At 38.1% G+C, this 22,521-nt stretch overlaps 3 protein-coding genes and 1 long non-coding RNA gene across 7 annotated transcripts in view; 3 read left to right on the top strand and 1 right to left on the bottom strand.

The window, feature by feature from the left end:
* LOC137490006 (uncharacterized) overlaps positions 1-22,521 on the bottom strand; it is a 58,038-nt gene that overhangs the window by 16,591 nt on the left and 18,926 nt on the right. The window lies entirely within an intron of this gene.
* hsp70.2 (heat shock cognate 70-kd protein, tandem duplicate 2) lies at positions 418-3,163 on the top strand. Its single transcript, NM_001362360.1, has 2 exons — positions 418-523; positions 973-3,163. The coding sequence occupies exon 2, from the start codon at positions 989-991 to the stop codon at positions 2,918-2,920; it is 1,932 nt and encodes a 643-aa protein (NP_001349289.1). The 5' UTR covers positions 418-523; positions 973-988; the 3' UTR covers positions 2,921-3,163.
* Positions 7,232-9,990, top strand: hsp70.1 (heat shock cognate 70-kd protein, tandem duplicate 1). Its single transcript, NM_001362359.1, is given in 2 exon segments — positions 7,232-7,318; positions 7,806-9,990. A coding segment is annotated over 1 exon segment (1,932 nt). The 5' UTR covers positions 7,232-7,318; positions 7,806-7,821; the 3' UTR covers positions 9,754-9,990.
* On the top strand, positions 13,423-14,741 carry foxd7 (forkhead box D7). The gene is given in 1 exon segment (NM_001089488.1): positions 13,423-14,741. A coding segment is annotated over 1 exon segment (927 nt). The 5' UTR covers positions 13,423-13,526; the 3' UTR covers positions 14,454-14,741.

Below are 22,521 nucleotides of genomic sequence, written 5' to 3'. Positions count from 1 at the left end.
ACTTTTATATCATTTAAACTAAGTAACTTTTTTCTACTGAATCTCAAACAATTTAACATTTTAGTTTGTTCATTCATAGCAACTAGCTGGAAAAACAACACACCACACGAACGGAATACCTTGGACATTTCTCATTTATTAGGTATAATAAAGCACTTAAATATAGAAACGAAAAACATTTAAAATCTCTTTGTTTTGTTTTGTTTTTAGACCGCTGTTTAGCGTAATTTCACGGTAAAACTCTGGAAATCTCTACAACATTCCTCTCAGCGGCTCCTCTTGATGACAGCTGAAGAAGTGACGCGGCTGCCTGCTGTGTTTTGATTGGTCGAATTCACTGGAGGCTTCCAGAACAGTGTAGAGTCTGAACGGGTGCGCGCTCTGCTGTATTTAAAGGGCGAAAGAGAGACCGCAGAGACACTCAACCGAAGAGAAGCGACTTGACAAAGAAGAAAAGAGCAGCCTGACAGGACTTTTTCCCCGACGAGGTGTTAATTCGCTCTATTTAAGAATCTACTCTAAGGTAAGTCTCAATATATTTTACTCTATTGACTTATCAAAATTATATAGAGATTATGTACTTAATGTCAAAAAATCAACTTTGTATAGGTAATCTTTTTACATGTCGACTGCCTATGTTCATCTTATTTTTGGTTTACTAAAAAATTATATTTACCGTTTTCACAATAAGGATAAAAAAAGCAATGAACAGACTGGTATTTACTTTATGTTGCTGACATTATTATATATGAGCATAATAACCATAAATACTAGCAAATGTCCTAAATGAATTTGTGTTAATGTTGTCTACAAAAGAAAAGAAAATTAGCGCTTTACTTGTACAACTAATAATAACTTAGTTATTTAGAGAATTTCACTTGTTGACTAGAAAAATCATTTAATAATGAAATAATTGCACGATAATTTGTATGAATATGAAATTAATTCTAATTGTTTGTTTTTTTCCTGCAGTTTCTTGAAATCAATCATGTCCTCTCCAAAAGGAATTGCTATTGGCATTGACCTGGGCACCACCTACTCCTGTGTGGGGGTGTTTCAGCATGGAAAAGTGGAGATCATCGCCAACGACCAGGGCAACAGAACAACACCCAGCTATGTGGCCTTCACAGACACAGAGAGGCTGATTGGAGACGCAGCTAAGAACCAGGTGGCCATGAATCCCAACAACACGGTGTTCGATGCCAAGAGGCTGATCGGCAGGAGGTTCGATGACCCTGTAGTGCAGTCTGACATGAAGCACTGGTCCTTCAAAGTCGTCAGTGATGGAGGAAAGCCAAAAGTTGCAGTGGAACACAAAGGAGAAAACAAGACCTTTAATCCTGAAGAGATTTCCTCCATGGTCCTGGTGAAGATGAAGGAGATTGCAGAGGCTTATCTGGGGCAGAAGGTGACCAACGCAGTTATCACAGTTCCAGCCTATTTCAACGACTCCCAGAGACAGGCCACTAAAGATGCTGGAGTCATCGCTGGACTGAACGTGCTCCGCATCATCAACGAGCCCACGGCTGCAGCCATCGCCTACGGCCTGGACAAAGGCAAATCCTCAGAGCGCAACGTGCTGATCTTTGACCTGGGCGGAGGCACCTTCGACGTGTCTATCCTGACCATCGAAGACGGCATCTTTGAGGTGAAGGCCACCGCTGGAGACACTCATCTGGGCGGTGAGGACTTTGACAACCGCATGGTGAACCACTTTGTGGAAGAGTTCAAGAGGAAGCACAAGAAGGACATCAGTCAGAACAAGAGGGCCCTGAGGAGGCTGCGAACCGCATGCGAACGAGCCAAGAGGACGCTCTCGTCCAGCTCTCAGGCCAGCATTGAGATCGACTCTCTGTACGAGGGCATCGACTTCTACACGTCCATCACCAGAGCTCGCTTCGAGGAGCTCTGCTCCGACCTCTTCAGGGGAACGCTTGATCCTGTGGAGAAAGCACTGAGGGACGCCAAGATGGACAAGGCTCAGATCCACGACATCGTGCTGGTTGGAGGATCAACAAGAATCCCAAAGATCCAGAAGCTTCTGCAGGATTTCTTCAACGGCAGAGAACTGAACAAGAGCATTAACCCTGATGAAGCGGTGGCTTACGGTGCCGCGGTGCAGGCCGCCATCCTCATGGGCGACACCTCTGGAAACGTGCAGGACCTGCTGCTGCTGGACGTGGCCCCGCTGTCTCTGGGTATTGAGACCGCAGGTGGAGTCATGACGGCCCTCATCAAGCGCAACACAACTATCCCCACCAAACAGACCCAGACCTTCAGCACCTACTCCGACAACCAGCCCGGCGTCCTGATCCAGGTGTTCGAGGGTGAAAGAGCCATGACCAAAGACAACAACCTGCTGGGCAAATTTGAGCTGACGGGAATTCCACCTGCGCCACGTGGCGTCCCGCAGATCGAAGTGACCTTCGACATCGACGCCAACGGGATCCTAAATGTGTCGGCGGCGGACAAAAGCACCGGAAAACAGAACAAGATCACCATCACCAACGACAAGGGCAGGCTGAGCAAAGAGGAGATCGAGAGAATGGTGCAGGAGGCCGACAACTACAAAGCTGAAGACGATCTGCAGAGAGAGAAGATTTCTGCCAAAAACTCCCTGGAGTCTTACGCCTTCAACATGAAGAACAGTGTGGAAGACGACAACCTGAAAGGCAAGATCAGCGAGGAGGACAAGAAGAGGGTTATTGAGAAGTGCAATGAAGCCGTGAGCTGGCTGGAGAACAACCAGCTGGCGGATAAAGAGGAGTACGAACATCAGCTGAAGGAGCTGGAGAAAGTCTGCAATCCAGTCATCTCCAAACTCTACCAGGGAGGGATGCCAGCTGGAGGATGTGGAGCTCAGGCACGGGGCGCATCAGGGGCCAGCGCTCAGGGGCCCACCATTGAAGAGGTGGACTAAAGTTATGAACTCGCATGAATGTCGTCTGTCAGTCAGAATCCACGTAATGTTTTGACCAAATATATTTTTATACAACACTGCTGCTCTTATATTTCTGATGCTATTAGCAACCATTCACCACTGTAATTTATTTAAAGCGTATATTGTTATGTAAATAAGTGTAAATATTTTCATGAATTCAAAAAACTTTTATGTAAAAAAAATTAAAAGGATTAATAAAGTGTTTGTACTTGAGAACCACAATGAAAGGTGTTTTCATTCAGTAAGTGTGGTCATATGCTCTCTTTCTGCAGTCATGACATGTGTGCACTGAAACGACTCTTTAAAAGGAATTTGCTTATGGTTACATGATTTTACTAATCAACAAATGGCAAAACATTATAGACTAGATTGCCTTTTCACATGAAAATACCAGCAAAAATGAGAAAATGGTAATTTAAGGGTTTGGAAATTAGGCCATAATGATAAAAAGTGTGTCCCACTTCATAATAGGTGGCCTTAACTAATAAGTACTGAATTTACAATTTTACTTTGTACCTATGATTGATTACATACCTGCATGTAATTATATGTGTAATTATGTTTCGTAATTAGACTGTTGACCATCCCATCCACCTTAACCCACCTTTAAATCTACTCATACCACCAAACCCATCCCTAACTCTACCCCTATGCACCAGAAATGTTCTGCAATACATTATGAACACTGTAAGGGCATTGCATTTATTTTTTGATGCAAGTACCTAGAAGTTAAGGCCATTTAATATAAAGCGGGACCAAAAAGTGACATTAGCATGTCCATGAGGACATCATCATAAGGTGTCCACATCATTATACCTAAATAAGTAATAAAAAAAAAAAAAAATACTTTGAATTTCATGGAGTTTTTTTTTTTTGTCAGTATAAGTAACGTTTCAGGTAAAACTGCATTAGTGTCAATAGTGTACAAAACTGACTGAGCCTTCTTAACATTACTTGGTATAATTTGATAGCAAAATATGAAGTCACATCTACTTGTTTGTCTTCGATGTCATCAATATACCCTTATAGCATTTATGAACTTTGTTTTGTATTTTTATAATCCACTTTTATTTTTATAGGGCTGCATTTTTACAAATGCAAACCCAGATGCAACAATTGCTTATGCATTTCCGTATTGGTAATTTAAGCAAATATACTGTGTATATACAGTCCTCAGCGTATATAAGAACATCCCTCACAAATCTCTCTATTAACTTCATATTTTTAATAGAAAGCTATACAATATTATATTTGCACTGCCCTGAAGCCAAATCTGGAGCTTATCTAACAAAATAACTTGCGATAATGGTCCAAAAACTAGTACAGCCAAATGTATTTGTTCTAGAAGAATATTAAATACAGTTGTTTTTTTTTTTTTAAAAAAAAGGAAAAATCAAGAGAAGCAAAAACATTGACAAATTTAGGTGAAAATTTGGAGGTTGTCATTTCTTTGCAATATTTTGATTGAATTGAATTGTTTTATGATTCCATTTCTAAATAAGTTTGGTGACTAAAATATTATTTTAATAAACATAACTGTTTAATAGTTCTGATGTGTTTAAATGCACCAACATTGCCTATATTCACTGTGAAATGGATAAAAATGTTCATTTTCAAAATGGGGTGTCCTCAATTGTGCTGAGCACTGTAGCTCAAACAGCGTGTTTGAGGAACAAAATTGCACATTGGGAACCTTTTGTTTATTGACAATGAATGAAATAGACTATTCTCAATCTCATTTTCTACACAGTGATTCCCAAAGTGGGGATCGGGATATTGGGATCCTTCAGGGCTTGCAGGGGTGTCGCTTGGTGATTTCCAAAAATCAAATTAATTTTATTAAACTATTAGAACGAGCATGTTTTGTCTATAAGCTACAGAAGATAAAAAATAATAAGAGTTAACAGTTATAAAACAACACACTTTTTTCTATTGATTGTGACCACACTGGGGTCTCATTAAGTTAGATTAAAGACACATCAATTGGGTCAAATGCAGCAGATTGATTTCATGGCACCAGGGAAACCTTTCTAACACTTTTACGGCAATCATATACATTAAAATTAAATACAGGCCACGACTGAACAAGGAGGATGATCTCCAAAATTAAACAAAGAGACTTGTGCCTATTGGTTTGTGTGTGTGTGTGTGTGTGTGTGTGTGTGTGTGTGAGAGAGAGCTGTTTTGCATTTGCAAGGTTTGTATATTTACCAGCTCAGAGGATATTGGAGGTCAAGAGTCATTGTTATTTTGGGAACCCCTGGTCTAAAAGTCAACCCACAACACTTTCTCCACAGCATTGTCGTTTCCCAATTTTGTCACAAGATGACGCTGTTTATTTAGTCTAAGGGTTTTTTCCTTCAAGGCTGCAGACATCAGAGAACAGTCAGTGTGCTTTAAGATCAGCGCTTTTATTCCCATTTTTTTTTCACAATTTACTCATTTATTCCAACCATTTGCATAAAACTAAAGTTTCTCTGAGGGCAAACAGGACCCCTCAAGTTAGCAAGTTGTTTTTAACACTACAAAAATAGTTAAGACTGCAATCCCAGAATAAAGTATTGGTTTTGACCAATCAACATAGTAAACATCAATTTGTTTTGTTGAAACGTTAAACGAATCTGACCAAAGCTATTAGCTTATATAAAACCATAGACTGTAAAATATATGGACGTAGTATCCGTGACGTCACCCATAGGTTTCTAAAGAGCGCAAAAGAAGCCACAAGTAGGCGCGGCCAACCGTCGCCATTTTGTTTTCGCGTCATCACACCCACGGCGGGATACCAAACAAGGGCAAAGAGGCGGAGAGTGGGCGGAGCTACAGACACCTGCAGACAGTTTGCTTGGACCTGATTCAGACACACTTTACTTTGGGAGAACCCTTAATACTTTATCACCTGTGACTCGTTAGTATTCTGACCACTTGTGCTTGGTTGTACACTATATCAATAAAGTGTTTAGACTTTTAAAAACACTGTAGTAATACACTGAGCCACTAAACATTGTTCTTATGACGTTTTTCAACAGGAGGAAAACGCGAATTACTTCCAAACCCTTCAGATATAGTCTGTGTTAGTTAATGTTGATGTAACGTTAATATTGATGAAATCCAGCATAACACTGTATGACAACACTTCAGATGAATCTTCTAGAGCCTACAGCTAATCAATCCGTCAGATTCTGGAGTGCATTACAGCTCTAAATATAAATAAAAATGATAAATGATCTTAAATAAAACAAATACATGTATAGAGATGGTATATAAGTATATAACTTTACTCACATGGGAAACGGAGGCCACGTGAATGGTTTGTGAGCACAATTAAGTTCACTCAGCATGCCATGCCATCTAATAATTGTAGGAAACAAGTCCAAAAGGCAGTTGACTGTGTAAAGCCACATAAAACAACACAGAAATACGATAAATATGCCGAGTTCAGTGGCTAATCTGCAGGATTCAGCTGAGGTGACGTGACGGCGACCAGTGAGACCTAGCTGTCACTCAAGTGGCCACTCCCTTAATTATGCAAAATTAATTTAACTTAATATAAAGGAAACAGATGAGTTATAAAAAAATTCACCCCCCTCACAGTTGTCATGAAGGGTAATATTAGCTGTATTAACCAAAATCTTTTTTTGTACCAGGCTGTAAACACCTTTTTTTCTGCTGTAAAGTTGGCCATTCTAACAGTGGGCTCAATTGAAATTTGCTCTGTTTTGGAGCCAGGAGCGGCCACTAGCGGAATTTCGAATGAATTGCAGTTTTAGTTACTTCCGTATTGGCTTCGTGAGGGAGAGCGGGAGGTTGCCGCTTGTATAAAACAGGTTTGTCTTCAATGTGGCTGAAAACACCACAGGTCCGATTTTGCTACTGTGTAAAACATTTCAGCAAGATTTGTTATATTGTATTTTTTTCTACTGAATCGTTCAAACATTTTATGTTTTTAGTTTGTTCATTCATTGCAACTGAAAAAACAACACACCACACAAACGCACATCATTCAGCAATAAGTACAATAAAACACTCAAAAAAAAAAAAAAAACATTTTAAATCTCTTTGTATTGTTGACCGCTGTTTAGCGAGATTTCACGGTAAAACTCTGGAAATCTCCACAACATTCCTCTCAGCGGCTCCTATCAGCTGAAGAAGTGACGCGGCCGCCTGCTGTGTTTTGATTGGTCGAATTCACTGGAGGCTTCCAGAACAGTGTAGAGTCTGAACGGGTGCGCGCTCTGCTGTATTTAAAGGGCGAAAGAGAGACCGCAGAGACACTCAACCGAAGAGAAGCGACTTGACAAAGAAGAAAAGAGCAGCCTGACAGGACTTTTTCCCCGACGAGGTGTTAATTCGCTCTATTTAAGAATCTACTCTAAGGTAAGTCTCAATATATTTTACTCTATTGGCTAATCAAAATTACATAGAGGTTATATGTACTTAATGTCAAAAAATCAACTTTGTAAATATAATCTTTTTACATGTGGACTGCCTATGTTCATCTTATTTTAGGTCTACTAGAAAATTATATTTACCGTTTTCACAATAAGGATAAAAAAAGCAATGAACAGACTGGCATTTACTTTATGCTGCTGACATAGGGAGCAATATATATATATATATATATATATATATATATATATATATGAGCAACATAACCATAAATACTAGCAAATGTCCTAAATGAATTTGTGTTAATGTTGTCTACAAAAGAACAGAAAATTGGCGTTTTACTTCTACAACTAATAATAACTTAGTTACTAAGAGAATTTCACTTGTTGACTAAAAAAATCATTTAAAATGAAATAATTGCACGATAATTTGTATGAATATAAAATTAATTCTAATTGTTTGTTTTTTCCTGCAGTTTCTTGAAATCAATCATGTCTTCTCCAAAAGGAATCGCTATTGGCATTGACCTGGGCACCACCTACTCCTGTGTGGGGGTGTTTCAGCATGGAAAAGTGGAGATCATCGCCAACGACCAGGGCAACAGAACAACACCCAGCTATGTGGCCTTCACAGACACAGAGAGGCTGATTGGAGACGCAGCTAAGAACCAGGTGGCCATGAATCCCAACAACACGGTGTTCGATGCCAAGAGGCTGATCGGCAGGAGGTTCGATGACCCTGTAGTGCAGTCTGACATGAAGCACTGGTCCTTCAAAGTCGTCAGTGATGGAGGAAAGCCAAAAGTTGCAGTGGAACACAAAGGAGAAAACAAGACCTTTAATCCTGAAGAGATTTCCTCCATGGTCCTGGTGAAGATGAAGGAGATTGCAGAGGCTTATCTGGGGCAGAAGGTGACCAACGCAGTTATCACAGTTCCAGCCTATTTCAACGACTCCCAGAGACAAGCCACTAAAGATGCTGGAGTCATCGCTGGACTGAACGTGCTCCGCATCATCAACGAGCCCACGGCTGCAGCCATCGCCTACGGCCTGGACAAAGGCAAATCCTCAGAGCGCAACGTGCTGATCTTTGACCTGGGTGGAGGCACCTTCGACGTGTCCATCCTGACCATTGAAGACGGCATCTTTGAGGTGAAGGCCACCGCTGGAGACACTCATCTGGGCGGTGAGGACTTTGACAACCGCATGGTGAACCACTTTGTGGAAGAGTTCAAGAGGAAGCACAAGAAGGACATCAGTCAGAACAAGAGGGCCCTGAGGAGGCTGCGAACCGCATGCGAACGAGCCAAGAGGACGCTCTCGTCCAGCTCTCAGGCCAGCATTGAGATCGACTCTCTGTACGAGGGCATCGACTTCTACACGTCCATCACCAGAGCTCGCTTCGAGGAGCTCTGCTCCGACCTCTTCAGGGGAACGCTTGATCCTGTGGAGAAAGCACTGAAGGACGCCAAGATGGACAAGGCTCAGATCCACGACATCGTGCTGGTTGGGGGATCAACAAGAATCCCAAAGATCCAGAAGCTTCTGCAGGATTTCTTCAACGGCAGAGAATTGAACAAGAGCATTAACCCTGATGAAGCGGTGGCTTACGGTGCCGCGGTGCAGGCCGCCATCCTCATGGGCGACACCTCTGGAAACGTGCAGGACCTGCTCCTCCTGGACGTGGCCCCGCTGTCTCTGGGTATTGAGACCGCAGGTGGAGTCATGACAGCCCTCATCAAGCGCAACACAACCATCCCCACCAAACAGACCCAGACCTTCACCACTTACTCCGACAACCAGCCCGGCGTCCTGATCCAGGTGTTCGAGGGGGAAAGAGCCATGACCAAAGACAACAACCTGCTGGGCAAATTTGAGCTGACGGGAATTCCACCTGCGCCACGTGGCGTCCCGCAGATCGAAGTGACCTTCGACATCGACGCCAACGGGATCCTAAATGTGTCGGCGGCGGACAAAAGCACCGGAAAACAGAACAAGATCACCATCACCAACGACAAGGGCAGGCTGAGCAAAGAGGAGATCGAGAGAATGGTGCAGGAGGCCGACAAGTACAAAGCTGAAGACGATCTGCAGAGAGAGAAGATTTCTGCCAAAAACTCCCTGGAGTCTTACGCCTTCAACATGAAGAACAGTGTGGAAGACGACAACCTGAAAGGCAAGATCAGCGAGGAGGACAAGAAGAGGGTTATTGAGAAGTGCAATGAAGCCGTGAGCTGGCTGGAGAACAACCAGCTGGCGGATAAAGAGGAGTACGAACATCAGCTGAAGGAGCTGGAGAAAGTCTGCAATCCAGTCATCTCCAAACTCTACCAGGGAGGGATGCCAGCTGGAGGATGTGGAGCTCAGGCACGTGGTGCATCAGGGGCCAGCGCTCAGGGGCCCACCATTGAAGAGGTGGACTAAAGTTATGAACTCGCATGAATGTCGTTTGTCAGTCAGAATCCACGTAATGTTTTGACCAAATATATTTTTATACAACACTGCTGCTCTTATATTTCTGATGCTATTAGCAACCATTCACCACTGTAATTTATTTAAAGCGTATATTGTTATGTAAATAAGTGTAAATATTTTCATGAATACAAAAAACTTTTATGTAAAAAAAAATATGAAAAGAATTAATAAAGTGTTTGTACTTGAGAACCACAATGAAATGTGTTTTCATTCAGTAAGTGTGGTCATATGGTCTCTTCCTACAGTCATGACATGTGTGCACTGAAACGACTCTTTAAAAGGAATTTGCTCATGGTTACATGTCCCACTTCATAATAGGTGGCCTTAACTGATAAGTACTGAATTTACGATTTTACATTGTAGCTATGATTGATTAAATACCTGCATACGATTATATATGTAAAAGCCGAAATTGCTTTTCTGGAGTGTTTAATCAAACATTTGTTAGCTCAATCTATAAACTCTAACACTCTACTCATATATTCCATTGTCGAACAAACTACTTACAGGCTTCCTAATTGCTATATAACCTACCCTGCTAAACTGCTTGACCCCCGGTAATTGCTGCTTGCAGCTATATATATTTGTGATTACACTGTTGACCTTTACACACTAACCCATCTTTAAATCTACCCACACCACCAAACATTTATATAATAAATGCATTTATTATTTGATGCAAGTACCTAGTAGTCAAGGCCATTTAATATTAAAGCAGAAACAAAAAGTGACATTAGCATACTCATGAGGACATCATCATAAGGTGTCCACCTCATTATACCTAAATAAGTAATAACAATAAAAAAAAAGCAAATACATTGCTTTTCACGGAGCATTTATCTTAGTATGTAACATTTTAGGTGAATCTGCATTAGTGTCAATACTTTAACATACTATTAAAAAATACCTTATTTGATATTATTTCATAACAAAATATGATGTCACACCTACTTTATTGTCTTTGAAGTTGTATAAAGGCTACTAATACAGCACCTATGAGCTTTTCTTCGATTTTTATTTTTATAGTCTACTTTTATTTTTTTTTATGGCTGCATCGTCTCTACAGCGGTGTCATTTTCCACTTTTGTCACAAGATGACGCTGTTTATTTAGTCTAAGGGGTTGTTTCTTCAAGGCTGCAGACATTAGAGAAAAGTCAGTGTGCTTCATGATCAGCACTTTTATTCTTGTTTTCTAAAATGTTTGTCATTTAATCAAACCATTTGCATAAAACTAACATTTATTTAAGAGCAAAAATGACCTTAAGTTGCCGAGTAGCTTTGAACAAAAGTTAAGACTGCAATTTTTGACCAATATCTGACCAAAGCTAATTAACTTCCATAAAAAATGTATGCCTTCTATGTGGGTGAAAACACAATACAGGCTAGTTTTTTGATGTAAAACTTTAGCAATATTTTATTAATTTTTTCTCTTTACGCCAAAGAATGCGATGAACACTTAAGTAAAGAAGTAGCCGATAAATTGGCCTTATTATGCCATTGTATTAACACTATATTAGGCAGAGTTTGATAAGTGCTTTGTGATTCTTCACATTCTGAAAAGTTTATTTATTTATTTGCTTAGCATTTGCCCTCTTTCCTTATCTAATTAATAGCTTGATGATTCGATTCATTCATAGAGCAACGTGAAAAATGCAAGTACTTTTTATTGCAAACAATAGCTAGGCTACCTTTTGTAGATACAGCCTAATTTGTAGTTTGTAAAACATTTTTTTAAACTTATTATATGCTTGTGATATTGTTAGGCAAGGCAGGTTTATTTATAAAGCACAGCAATTAAAATTGCTTCACATAAACAAGAATAAAAGAAAAAAGAAAAAACTATCACAGATAAAACAATAATGTTATCATGTATTGACATCAAATTTGACATCGCCAACCATATAAAAATCTTATTAATTATGAATATCTCAATTTCACCTTTTACTATCCCTAGTTGCATTTTAGCTATTCTCGATGGCCGCGTTGTGTAGAAACATCACATCAGCCATGAATACCACATTAAAGGCTATTATCTATGGGACTGCCGCGTCGGGTTTGTATTAGCCTATTACCACTTTTTCGCTTAGAAGCCCATCTTTCATTCATTCCTCTCGCTGGGTCTGTTTCCAATCTGAAGACATGCGCGATAGATTTGTGAAATCATGCCCACCCACGTCATCTCTACGCTCGGTGGGCTCCGGTATCAATAAGATTATATGGGCAGGAAATGTAGAAATCCTCAACAAAGAGCTCCATCATTAAAACACACACCCGCGGCCTTCAGCAGCCAAATGCGAGCGAAAACGTTTCTCTTTCATCTGAACGACCTGACAATTTTATATGATAAACCTAATTTTCTCCATGTCCTTAAAAAAACGACTTTACGCGCAATGGGGAATTCAATGTATTTGGGGAAAAGAAAAACGTGCCCACAGGCTACGGCACATTGTTATAAATAACTATAAAAAGTTTTGTGTAGGCCTAGCTACATACACTCTGTAAAACAATGAATCCTGGTTGCCTTCAATTTTTTAAGCTGAATCAAATTAACCTTCTGAGTCCATTGAACTTATACGTGAAACTGACTTAAAACTGCTTGCATAACTTATAAAATTAAGTTAGAACATGATTAACTTTGTCCATATAATTATTCAGTGTATATGGCTATAAACCGCGGGCGCTGCTTTGTACAAGTAATATTTCATACTCTGAACGGTTTGCGCCAATCTTTAGAGCATTTGCACTATTTTTAATATTTCATTTATTATAATTAACAAATATGATTAATTCAGTTAAAATTTGACCTTAATAGCGATCTTCAATAGACTTGGCATTTATTGATATAATTACAATGTGTTCTATTATTGTAATGTAAAAGCATAATATGCTCATTTATTTTATGATATAGTATAGTATAAACAATTGCGTATAAATTTTTTTTTTTAAAAATTAACTAAAACACAATGATAATAATCATTTTATCAAATAAAAATGTTGTGAAATTGCTAGCTAAAATTAATTAGATGATCTGAATTGAATTGCACGTTCTGAATGATTGATTTCATAATTTAAAAATAAAATGAGTTTCAGCAAAAAAAAAATATTTAGTAGCCTTTGCTTCCTACACGTAAAATATATATGTAAAAAAGGATAACCTACAATGTAATCTTTGGTGTTAGTACAATTGCCTAGTTGATTTTTTTCAGTAAACTGATAAGATTTATATATATATTTTACTGGACGTAAATCCCCCATTTATGTTATGCCAATTTAAAAAAAAAAACATTTCGGATGTTGAGCGGCTATAGAGATTAAACTACAGTATGCAATACAGTGAAATCTACAGTGATATCCATCATGGTTTTTCTTGTGTGGCCAGAACCTGGTAGAGTTGCCCTGTTTTCATTGGAGTGGAGCTTCTTCCTGAGAACCTCGTCATGACATCATCGTCATCTGATTCCCGAACAGCTGCAGGAATCCAGTTGCGTTGGAGTGGACGATGGACATTGCTGCGTACACAGCTCCCCAGACCTCCTGCGCTCCAATGACCAGGATTCCTGTGTGGCCAAATTATATCTTGTGTTGTTAGCGTGCTCGTCTCTTTATAATCCATCTTCCAGACTGTTCTGAGGAGCCAGGAACAGCCCTTCCCGAGAATTTAAGACTTGCGCGTGACCATCTGCTTGTTTAGAAGCCGTCTCGCATCTCCAACGTGTGGATTATGACCCTGGACACTGATTTAATGGATGACCTCGTTGTCGACGTGGTTGGAGAAGGTGGCAAAGATTCTGGAGACGAACATCTTTTGACTTCGCCTCTCTCTGCATCCGACCAGGTCCATAATAAGGACGAGGAGAACCACGTCCCATCTTCCATATGTCCGTCAAGTTCGAGCAAAAGCTCTTCGGTGAAACCGCCGTATTCCTACATCGCTTTGATAACAATGGCCATCCTCCAGAGCCCGAAGAAGCGTCTTACTCTCAGCGAAATATGCGACTTCATCAGCCACCGGTTCGTGTACTACCGAGAGAAGTTCCCGGCTTGGCAGAACTCCATCCGCCACAATCTCTCCTTAAACGACTGCTTCGTGAAAATGCCACGCGAGCCGGGTAATCCTGGAAAGGGGAATTACTGGACTCTTGATCCCAATTCCTCGGATATGTTTGAGAATGGAAGTTTCCTTAGAAGAAGGAAGCGTTTTAAACGGCAGCACTTCAAATTTGGCGTGTTCAAAGACCAAGCGCTGCAGCCGAGTGGCTTTCCGAACCTCAGTTACGGCGCGTACGGGCTCAGCGCGTCCTGCGCGCACTTACCAGCTCTGGATGTCTACCCGTATAGCTTCCATCAACACATCGGTGTTCCACCTGTTGGCAGCATTTTACCGGCTCTGTCCACTCTTTTCTCCAGAAACTCTGTGGCAGCCAAATCCTTTCCACAGTCACAAACTGTGGCCATAGAGCCGGTCACCCCTGGCATAGCCTGCGCAATGGCCCCGACCTCTCCATACGCGTCCTCAGCAGCTCTCTTCAATCCTGTGGGCTTCCCCCGGATGCTCAATTTTCAGTACGAGTACCAGAAGCTGCAAAACGCTCACAGCCACGTGGATTTATCCACTAAACACAGACATCTGGCTAGCGTCAATGACTAGCAGCGCATATAACCGGACACAAAACTATTCATTCTCAGGAATCAATTCATTTATCCCGAGGTGTAAAAGTGTAGATAATCGCGTCGAATGTTTGCGGACATTTTTACGAACTTCTCAGTTAGATTTCTGTCAGGAATTAATCAAGTGAAATATTTTTGTTACATGCTGAAAGTGTTTATTCATGCATGTTATTTTTATCGTAATGTTTAAACCGAATGTTTCAACTATTTAAATGACGAATTTCCTTTTCGCGTTTGGCCGGAAATAAAGCTGACATTTTAAAAAGGACCACCAATGTCTTATTCTTAATTCATCCCTAATTTGGCAAGTACCGTGGCTGAATACCCACAACCAGAAGAGAGTCTGTAAAAATTGATCGAATATGCTGTAAATAGTAGCTACAATTTGACACTTTTTTTGCCCATGCGTCTCTCTCTCATTTCTTCTAAATCAGCCAGGAGACCAATTGATGATTGCTTTCATTTCGATTTAGATATACTTTAATTAATCCATAGTACAAACTTTACATACATAAATCATATATATTAATTCTAACGTAAGTCAGAAATAAACCAATAATAGCCCAAATAGGATATTTAAATTCAGTGCTTTCCTCTGTTAAATTATACATATAAATATACATATATACATTTAACATTTGATGCATAAAAACAGACGATAATCAGGCCTTTTATATTTACAGTTTGTATTTATTTAGAGTGTTATAACATAGCCTACTTTTGGATTTTACTTTTGGATAAAACATAACCAGCAAAATTATTCACAGGGTATTATTAAATTTTTTGAAAAAAATAACTTCATTAAATTTGTTAAGCTGTCTGGATGGCGTATGTCGCGTGCTCAAAAGAGATTTTTTGTTACTTGGTAAAAATTGTATTGGCAGATATCTAATATGAAAACCACAGACAGGCTGCATGGACCTAAATAGATGTTCATTTATATCTCTATCATAAATTAGCTTAAAAAATTAGAAACTCAACACGTGTTCGTTCGTGTCCATTTATTTGTCTAAGCTTGTTGAGCGGAAATAATCAACTGGATCAGTATCAAATGCGCTTTGCAAATATACAGGATCTCGCCTGAGCATGAGCAGATTTCCATCTGAGCGCACACTGTAAATAATCAACACAAAACGCTCAGCAGGGTCTTGACAGCTGCATGTGCGCCATGCTCAGGTGTATATCCTATTAATATTATCGTTTTTCCCAGCTTGGGACCTTTATCTTAAAATCATTAATCAGATTTTGTTGGATTTTATTATAGTTAGCCTTTAGTCTTCTAAAAACCTCTGCTGGAAAACCAAGATCTAGAATGACACCATTAAGCACTATTGTGTCGATTTTTTAATATCTTTGTTTTCATTAAATACATAAATATAAAACTCCAGAGTTACAGAGTTATTGTTTCAGTTAGGCCAACATAGGCTAATGCATATCATGGAGATGGAAAGAAAATATTCTCAGTGGTACATTCAGTTGAAGACAGTCACAAATAGGGGACAAAGTGTATTTATGAGGACCTGGAATTAGAAACTGGATTTAAAACCAATTATCTAAATATGTTATTAAATGTTTTTGTGTGAGATTTAATTGTTTTATTTATAATAAAATTGATTGACTTTATTGTTTTTATTATGATTAAGTCTTTACGTTTAGTAAATGGCACCTTTAACGAGTAAAAATATTTTAAAAACAATATTAATTGTATAAATTGTGTATTTATAAAATGCAATTATTTTTTATTTAGGCCCTTAATTGCCAATATTATGCTGATTAATTTAGCTTAAACATGCATCTGAATAATATAGGCATATTTTAAATCAATTAAAACTAACAAAAATACAGTAGCTAAGCTACAACAAACACCTCGAGGGCGACAGATGTCACATGGCTGTTTGCTGTTAACAAGTGAATATCATACAAAATTAGCTCGTGATATTTAGGAACAACCTGGAGAAATTAATTTCAAAATGAGCACAAATACACGTGTTTTTCTATCTGTCTTTCGTTGATCCATTTGATTCTGAATTTTACGTTTTATTTTATTTTTGTCTCCGTGACTTGGAATAATAAGAAAATACCTATCTATCTATGCGTAATATAGGTGCATTGTAACAAAGCAGATTTAGCATTAAATATTTAAATATTTATTGTTTTATATATATTAAAATAACATTTTAGTCACAGAAAAAAAACTAACATTTCAACAAAATTGTATATATTTTTTGTTTCTCTTGATTTTTGCTATTTTTAGAAATTTTATTTAATATTTTTCTCTAAAATAAATTTGGGCTACTTGTTTTTGGACCATTCTTGTAAGTCATTTAAATCTTATAAGTCATTGTTAAATTAGCTTCAGATTTGGCTTCAATACTGACTAATCTAATGTAACTGCACAAATATAGCTAATATTGTAAAGCATCTCATAAAAATATTAATTTAAATGAGGGATTTGTGAGGGGTGTACTCATATATGCTGATATCTATCTATCTATCTATCTATCTATCTATCTATCTATCTATCTATCTATCTATCTATCTATCTATCTATCTATCTATCTATCTCGGGCATTTGAAGTCTAATAGGCTTTTTTTTTCTTGCCTGCCGTCTTTTTTCTCTTTGTTTAAACGACTGGACCCTGGGTTTGATAACCATATGCTTGTTATTGTGCTGCGCTTCATGCATCTTTGATAAACGGTTAAAAAGCGTTAAAGAAACAGGTCCAAAGTTAAGGCCAACCTATGATGAAATATCCTGCACCTGACAAAATAAAGGAAACAAAAGAAGTGTGTCTTTGCACGAGTTGAAAGAAAATACACTCGTGTAAACGTGTACAGCTGTCTTTAGATCGCCCACAAACTCTTCTCATGCAGTGGATGGAGAGACTACTGTTGTTGGCTTTGAATAACTGCCTCTATTTAGCCGCGTCCCAAAAGAGATACAGAGACAAATATTTATTTCCACAAAGATCATCGCAGCATACAGTACGTGACCCAGCTCCCACATATTACTTAAACACTATCGTCTTTCCCAGCTGCCACAGTTTGTGATCCTCAAAAACAATCTGCGAGACATTTTCCCCAGTCAAATGGCCCTCTAAGCCCCATAACCTAAAACAAAATAAGTAATTTCACGTACCAAGACAGAAATCATAACATGAGCGCTACATTTGTGGTCTGCAATTGAATACGTCATCTGTGAAAACTGCACTTCACGCTCCATCAGTGTCACATTAAGCATGTTAATAATATTGTGATGGTGATGAATTGCTATTTATGTGACACCCTCCAGCAGAGCTCGCTTGAGTCCCCAGCTTTATAGGCAATGACGTATTATAATTCATATTTTACCCTCCGATACGGTTTGCTTTTACAAGGGAGAGAACGAGCAGGTTCGGGCGGTTTAAAGGTCTGCTTGTACCTGTTTCCTCATGCCAAGTTAAACAGGATGGTTAAAATCATTCCTCAAATGCTGTACCAGCTCGTGCAGGTCTCCTCCAAACACACCAAACACAGGCGCAGAAGTGCACTGTGGGATATCCGACTCCTTCCAGGCAGCTTCCTGAAAGCGAAAATGCTGTTCTCTCACAATTTTCTCCGTCCGTTTGAGGTGGCTCAGTTGCTTTTGAGCGGTTAAAGATAAAAAAAAAATCAAACAAAACGCCAACTTTAAAGAACAATGAGAATTACAAATGACTGAAATAGTAAGTTAATAATAATAAAGAAAATAATGTCCCTATTTGACACTCAACACAGTGTTATTTCAGGTTTCTGCTTCAACATTTTACATTTAAGTCATTATTTTTATTTAATATGTCATTATTATTATATGTTTAAGTCCAATTTGGATAAAAATATAAAGCATTCCATTAGCTGAGTTAAAAATATTTCTTTAAACCAACAGATGACTAATTAACTAAGTAGATTTTGCATATACATTTCCTTTGCTATAAACGTTCCAACAGTCATAAATCTCATCTCAGTTTGCCATTCCTGTATAGACCATTTTGAGGAACGTAAACAATAACAATGGTCCTAATGTATATCCTGTTTTACACTTTTAATTTCTTTAGCTTCCGAGAAATCTAAAAAGGTCCACATGTTGACAATAATAGCTGTTTTAACACGAAAATAGGATTGAATTACTTGTTACAGTTATGAAATAGTTTGATAACAAGCAGGAAATGTTCATGGGCTAATGGCATCACCACACTGAAATGGTCTATTCATTCACAATTAAATGGAATAAAAAAAACCTCTGCAATTAAGGCAGAAAAAAAGAGGCAAAAACAATTTAATTATAAACAAATTTTGATTCACTTTATGTTTTGATAATTGGTTTACATAGCTTAAAACTAAAATAAAAGCTAAACATGAGTTTGTCATAGTAAACGAAAATGAGATATTCACTGAAACAATAGTTTTTTATATCTACACTCAACAAAATTTAAACTCATTTAAAATTAAAGCTGCAAGCAGCGATGAAAGGGACCTCGCACCCAGGCTCACCGCCGCCCAGTGGCTTTAGGATGAGAGGCAATAATAATTTGAGCTGATATATAATAAAAATTCTGAGAATAATCACAATTTTATGCCAAAACTACACTGTAAAACACAAAAAGTTAAGGTAACAAACCATGTAAGTTCAAAAACTAATCCCAATGACTCCTGTGAACTTAATACACTTGAGTAAATGAAGCAATTTGAGCACAGTAAAACCCAATAAAAGAAGAGAACTCAAACTAACTGAATACTGTAAAACCCAATAAGTTAAGGCAACTCAAACTTTGAGGAAACCTATTGCAACAAACCATTTGAGTTAAAAAAAAAAACAATCTATATGAGTACTGTGACCTTACTCCATTTAAGTTGAAGTAATGTAATTTTATTAACTCATTACCTTCAACACTGAGTTCAAAATTCTTTTCAAATGAGTAGAATTAACTTTCATTATATTTTGAGTTAACTACACTCATTTCATTTAATAAAGTTGACTGTTGGATTTTACAGTATACTTATTTAAAATGAGCTGAAAAAACACAGTTAAGTTTTTTAGAGACAATGTAATTGTTTTATGTTCAATCAACTTAAAATTGTAAAAAAACATTAACTTAATCAATTTGCATTGAGACAAGATGAAGAGATTAAGTGGAACCCAGCATATAATAACCCTGCTACAAAAGAAAGTTTTCGCTGAACTTGATCTCAAAGTTCACAAGACCCTTGCTCAAACACACACATCAACTTTTATTTGACTGATTTATGTTACATCTAGGTGAAGCACAAATTCAGGTGCATGTCAAAAATGAGTATTACAGCCACAAAAGCGCATAAAGAAGTGTTGAAACTGACTGACATATCAGAGACCCTCACCTCAATAAAACCTGATCACAAGCAGTCACTAGAGACACATTTGTGACGCATGTAAACACCCGGCATAAACACCAATCCACTTCAGCTGTCCACTTGTGATGGGAGTACCAGAGACGGTTGTTAATGCCACATGTAAACAGTCTTTTTTTAATCTTACGCTCTGCCCTTTAAAGGGACAATATAATACTACACGAGAGCATGACACAATGATGGACATCCATAATGATAGCGGAGTTGTTAAGTAAACGCATGATGTCAACACTTAATATAGTCTCACAAATGATCAGTTCCGCTCACACAGACCTTCATGAGCACCACACACACTCATATATATGGTTTTCTGGCAAAACTCTGCCTTTCTGTTTGCACTGAATGGAGTTATAAATCAGCACACACCTCCACCCTTCGCCTTTCGGCAGTGGGCTTGTGTCCTTATTCCAGAACCAAGAGGCCTCACTATTTATTTGAGGGGTGACCAAGTAGTGCGCATTCAGTTGCATGCACACGTATGCCAGTGTGCTTCTATACGTATGTGGGAAATGTGTGCATGCGTGTGCCCCCTCCCCATTCCCCACCCAGCTGGGTTCTTTGCCAAAATCAATTTGCCAGTAGATGACAGTGAAATACAGCAGGAAAGCCACCCAGAAGGGGAATGAGCTAACACCTCAGCCATGCTCCTCCGCCAATGGGCAGAGCACATGAATGAACGGCAATGCGAGAGAGAGAGATGGAGAGAGAAAAAAGGAAGTCCAAATGGCCCGTAGGGAAAGAAAATGAGAAATTTAATTATGACTGCTTAACGTGTCCACGTTAAGAAGTGGTGTCTGCTAAACTCTGAGGCTCCCTGTTGCTTCAGTGCACATGGAGGCTCACGCTTAAGTGCTGAAAAGTAGAAGTATATACAAAGCTAGTAGGCTTTTTAGAAGGACCAGGTTTATTTACCATGTATAAAATTGCTGCATAATGAAGCGTGCTGGATTTCAGGGCTATACAAGAAGTAAATATAGCAGCACTGTTTAAAAAATGATTTAGTCACTTTTAAAAAGGACATTTATTATACAGTAAAAAAAAATAATACACATACCCACAAACAGACATGAATAGAAAAACAAATCTCAGCAAATCAACAATTATGAATGATGTATGAGGTATAATAGAGGTATAACTTGAATATTTATACTGCATGATGATTCTACGCAGGAGGCACAGGACGTCAACATGATGTCAGATTGACATTGTACACCAATGTTGTAGGGACTTTGCACTTTGTTTGGAAATGAAAAACGATTTAACGTCAGAACACAATGTTTGGTCCACGTCTATGTCCAACATCAGACAGACATTACATTTTGGTTACTTTCCAATGCAACCTAAAAACAACTAAATATCATCGTCTAATGATGTTACACCTTGATGTTTTGTGGATGTTGCCACTATGATATCCAACAGTCATTGGATTTTGGTTGCCATACCTGATAATGTTAGTATTTGACGTCGATATGACGTTTGGTTTAAGATGTTGGCTCGACGTTGGATTTTGGTCACTTTAAAACACAACCTAAAATCAACCAAATATCAACGTTGTTATTGGACATTGAAAATAACATAGTACTTGGACGCTAGCAAACCAAACCTAAAGTTAATGTGTTATGACGTTGTGTGTCTGCTGAGCTTAATAATAATAATAATAATAATAATAATAATAATAATAATAATTCGGTACTATAGAAAAAACAAGGGGTGGGTATTTAGATGTCTTTTGTATATATTGTGATATATAATATATGTATATGTGTATAATTAAGTCATTATTAATTGACTTGTTATTATTTTTTGTTTAAAATGTTTCAACTTTTGTCAAAATCAGGTATAATCAAGGCAGCAGGATAATATTCTGGCCAAAGCTATAATGTTTTACATGTAATGTGACAAACATATATGATGCTGCATTATACATGTTTTACTTTATATGTGCAATGATTAATAAAGCATTAAGCAATAGAGCATTTAATTTCACTAAGACAATTCTGATTCCTTTATTTTATGGCATACAAATAATATTGACAAAGTCTCTCTTTTAATGCTCCAAACAGCCTAACTTTAATGAAAATAATGGATGTTTGTGAATATACTGTACTCTGACCTGCACTTAAACGTGTAAAAAGAAAAATGTTCTAAAAAAAAAAATTATCTAGCTGAAAAAATGGGTTAAACTTAGTGTTTTAAGGAGAGTGGCAATATATAAACTGTTTTTAAATATCTTTAAAAAAGACTAAGCCTGACAGTTTTTTTGGTAAACTGAAGAAATATTAAATGACATTCTTCTTTAAATCATAGTAAAGTTCGATGGCTGTCAAAAACAATAAATTTAATGTAATAGAAAAAAGGCAAAGTCATTAAGAAAAGAAATCTTGCATCTCAGACTCAAACAGTTTCTTGTGTAACAGGACATGTTTTTCAACTAATATTGGACAAAAGTATAATGAGATCAAAAGTTGTTGCCCCCATTCCAGTTGCACAATTAGCCAATTCCTTTGTGAATGAGCTAAAAATCTGCTGTCATGTAATCAGGAAGAGAACAGGAAGTATAATTAACATTTGGGTCAGAGGCTACAGAAGTGGGTTAATGTGCGCTTCAGTCTCTGGTTACTGTTGCTGTGTTTCTTCAATGGGCC

This window comes from Danio rerio, chromosome 3 (assembly GCF_052040795.2).
Source record: "Danio rerio strain M-AB ecotype USA chromosome 3, GRCz13ab, whole genome shotgun sequence".
Lineage (NCBI taxonomy): Eukaryota > Metazoa > Chordata > Actinopteri > Cypriniformes > Danionidae > Danio > Danio rerio.
This window is presented reverse-complemented; position numbering and strand designations above follow the sequence as displayed.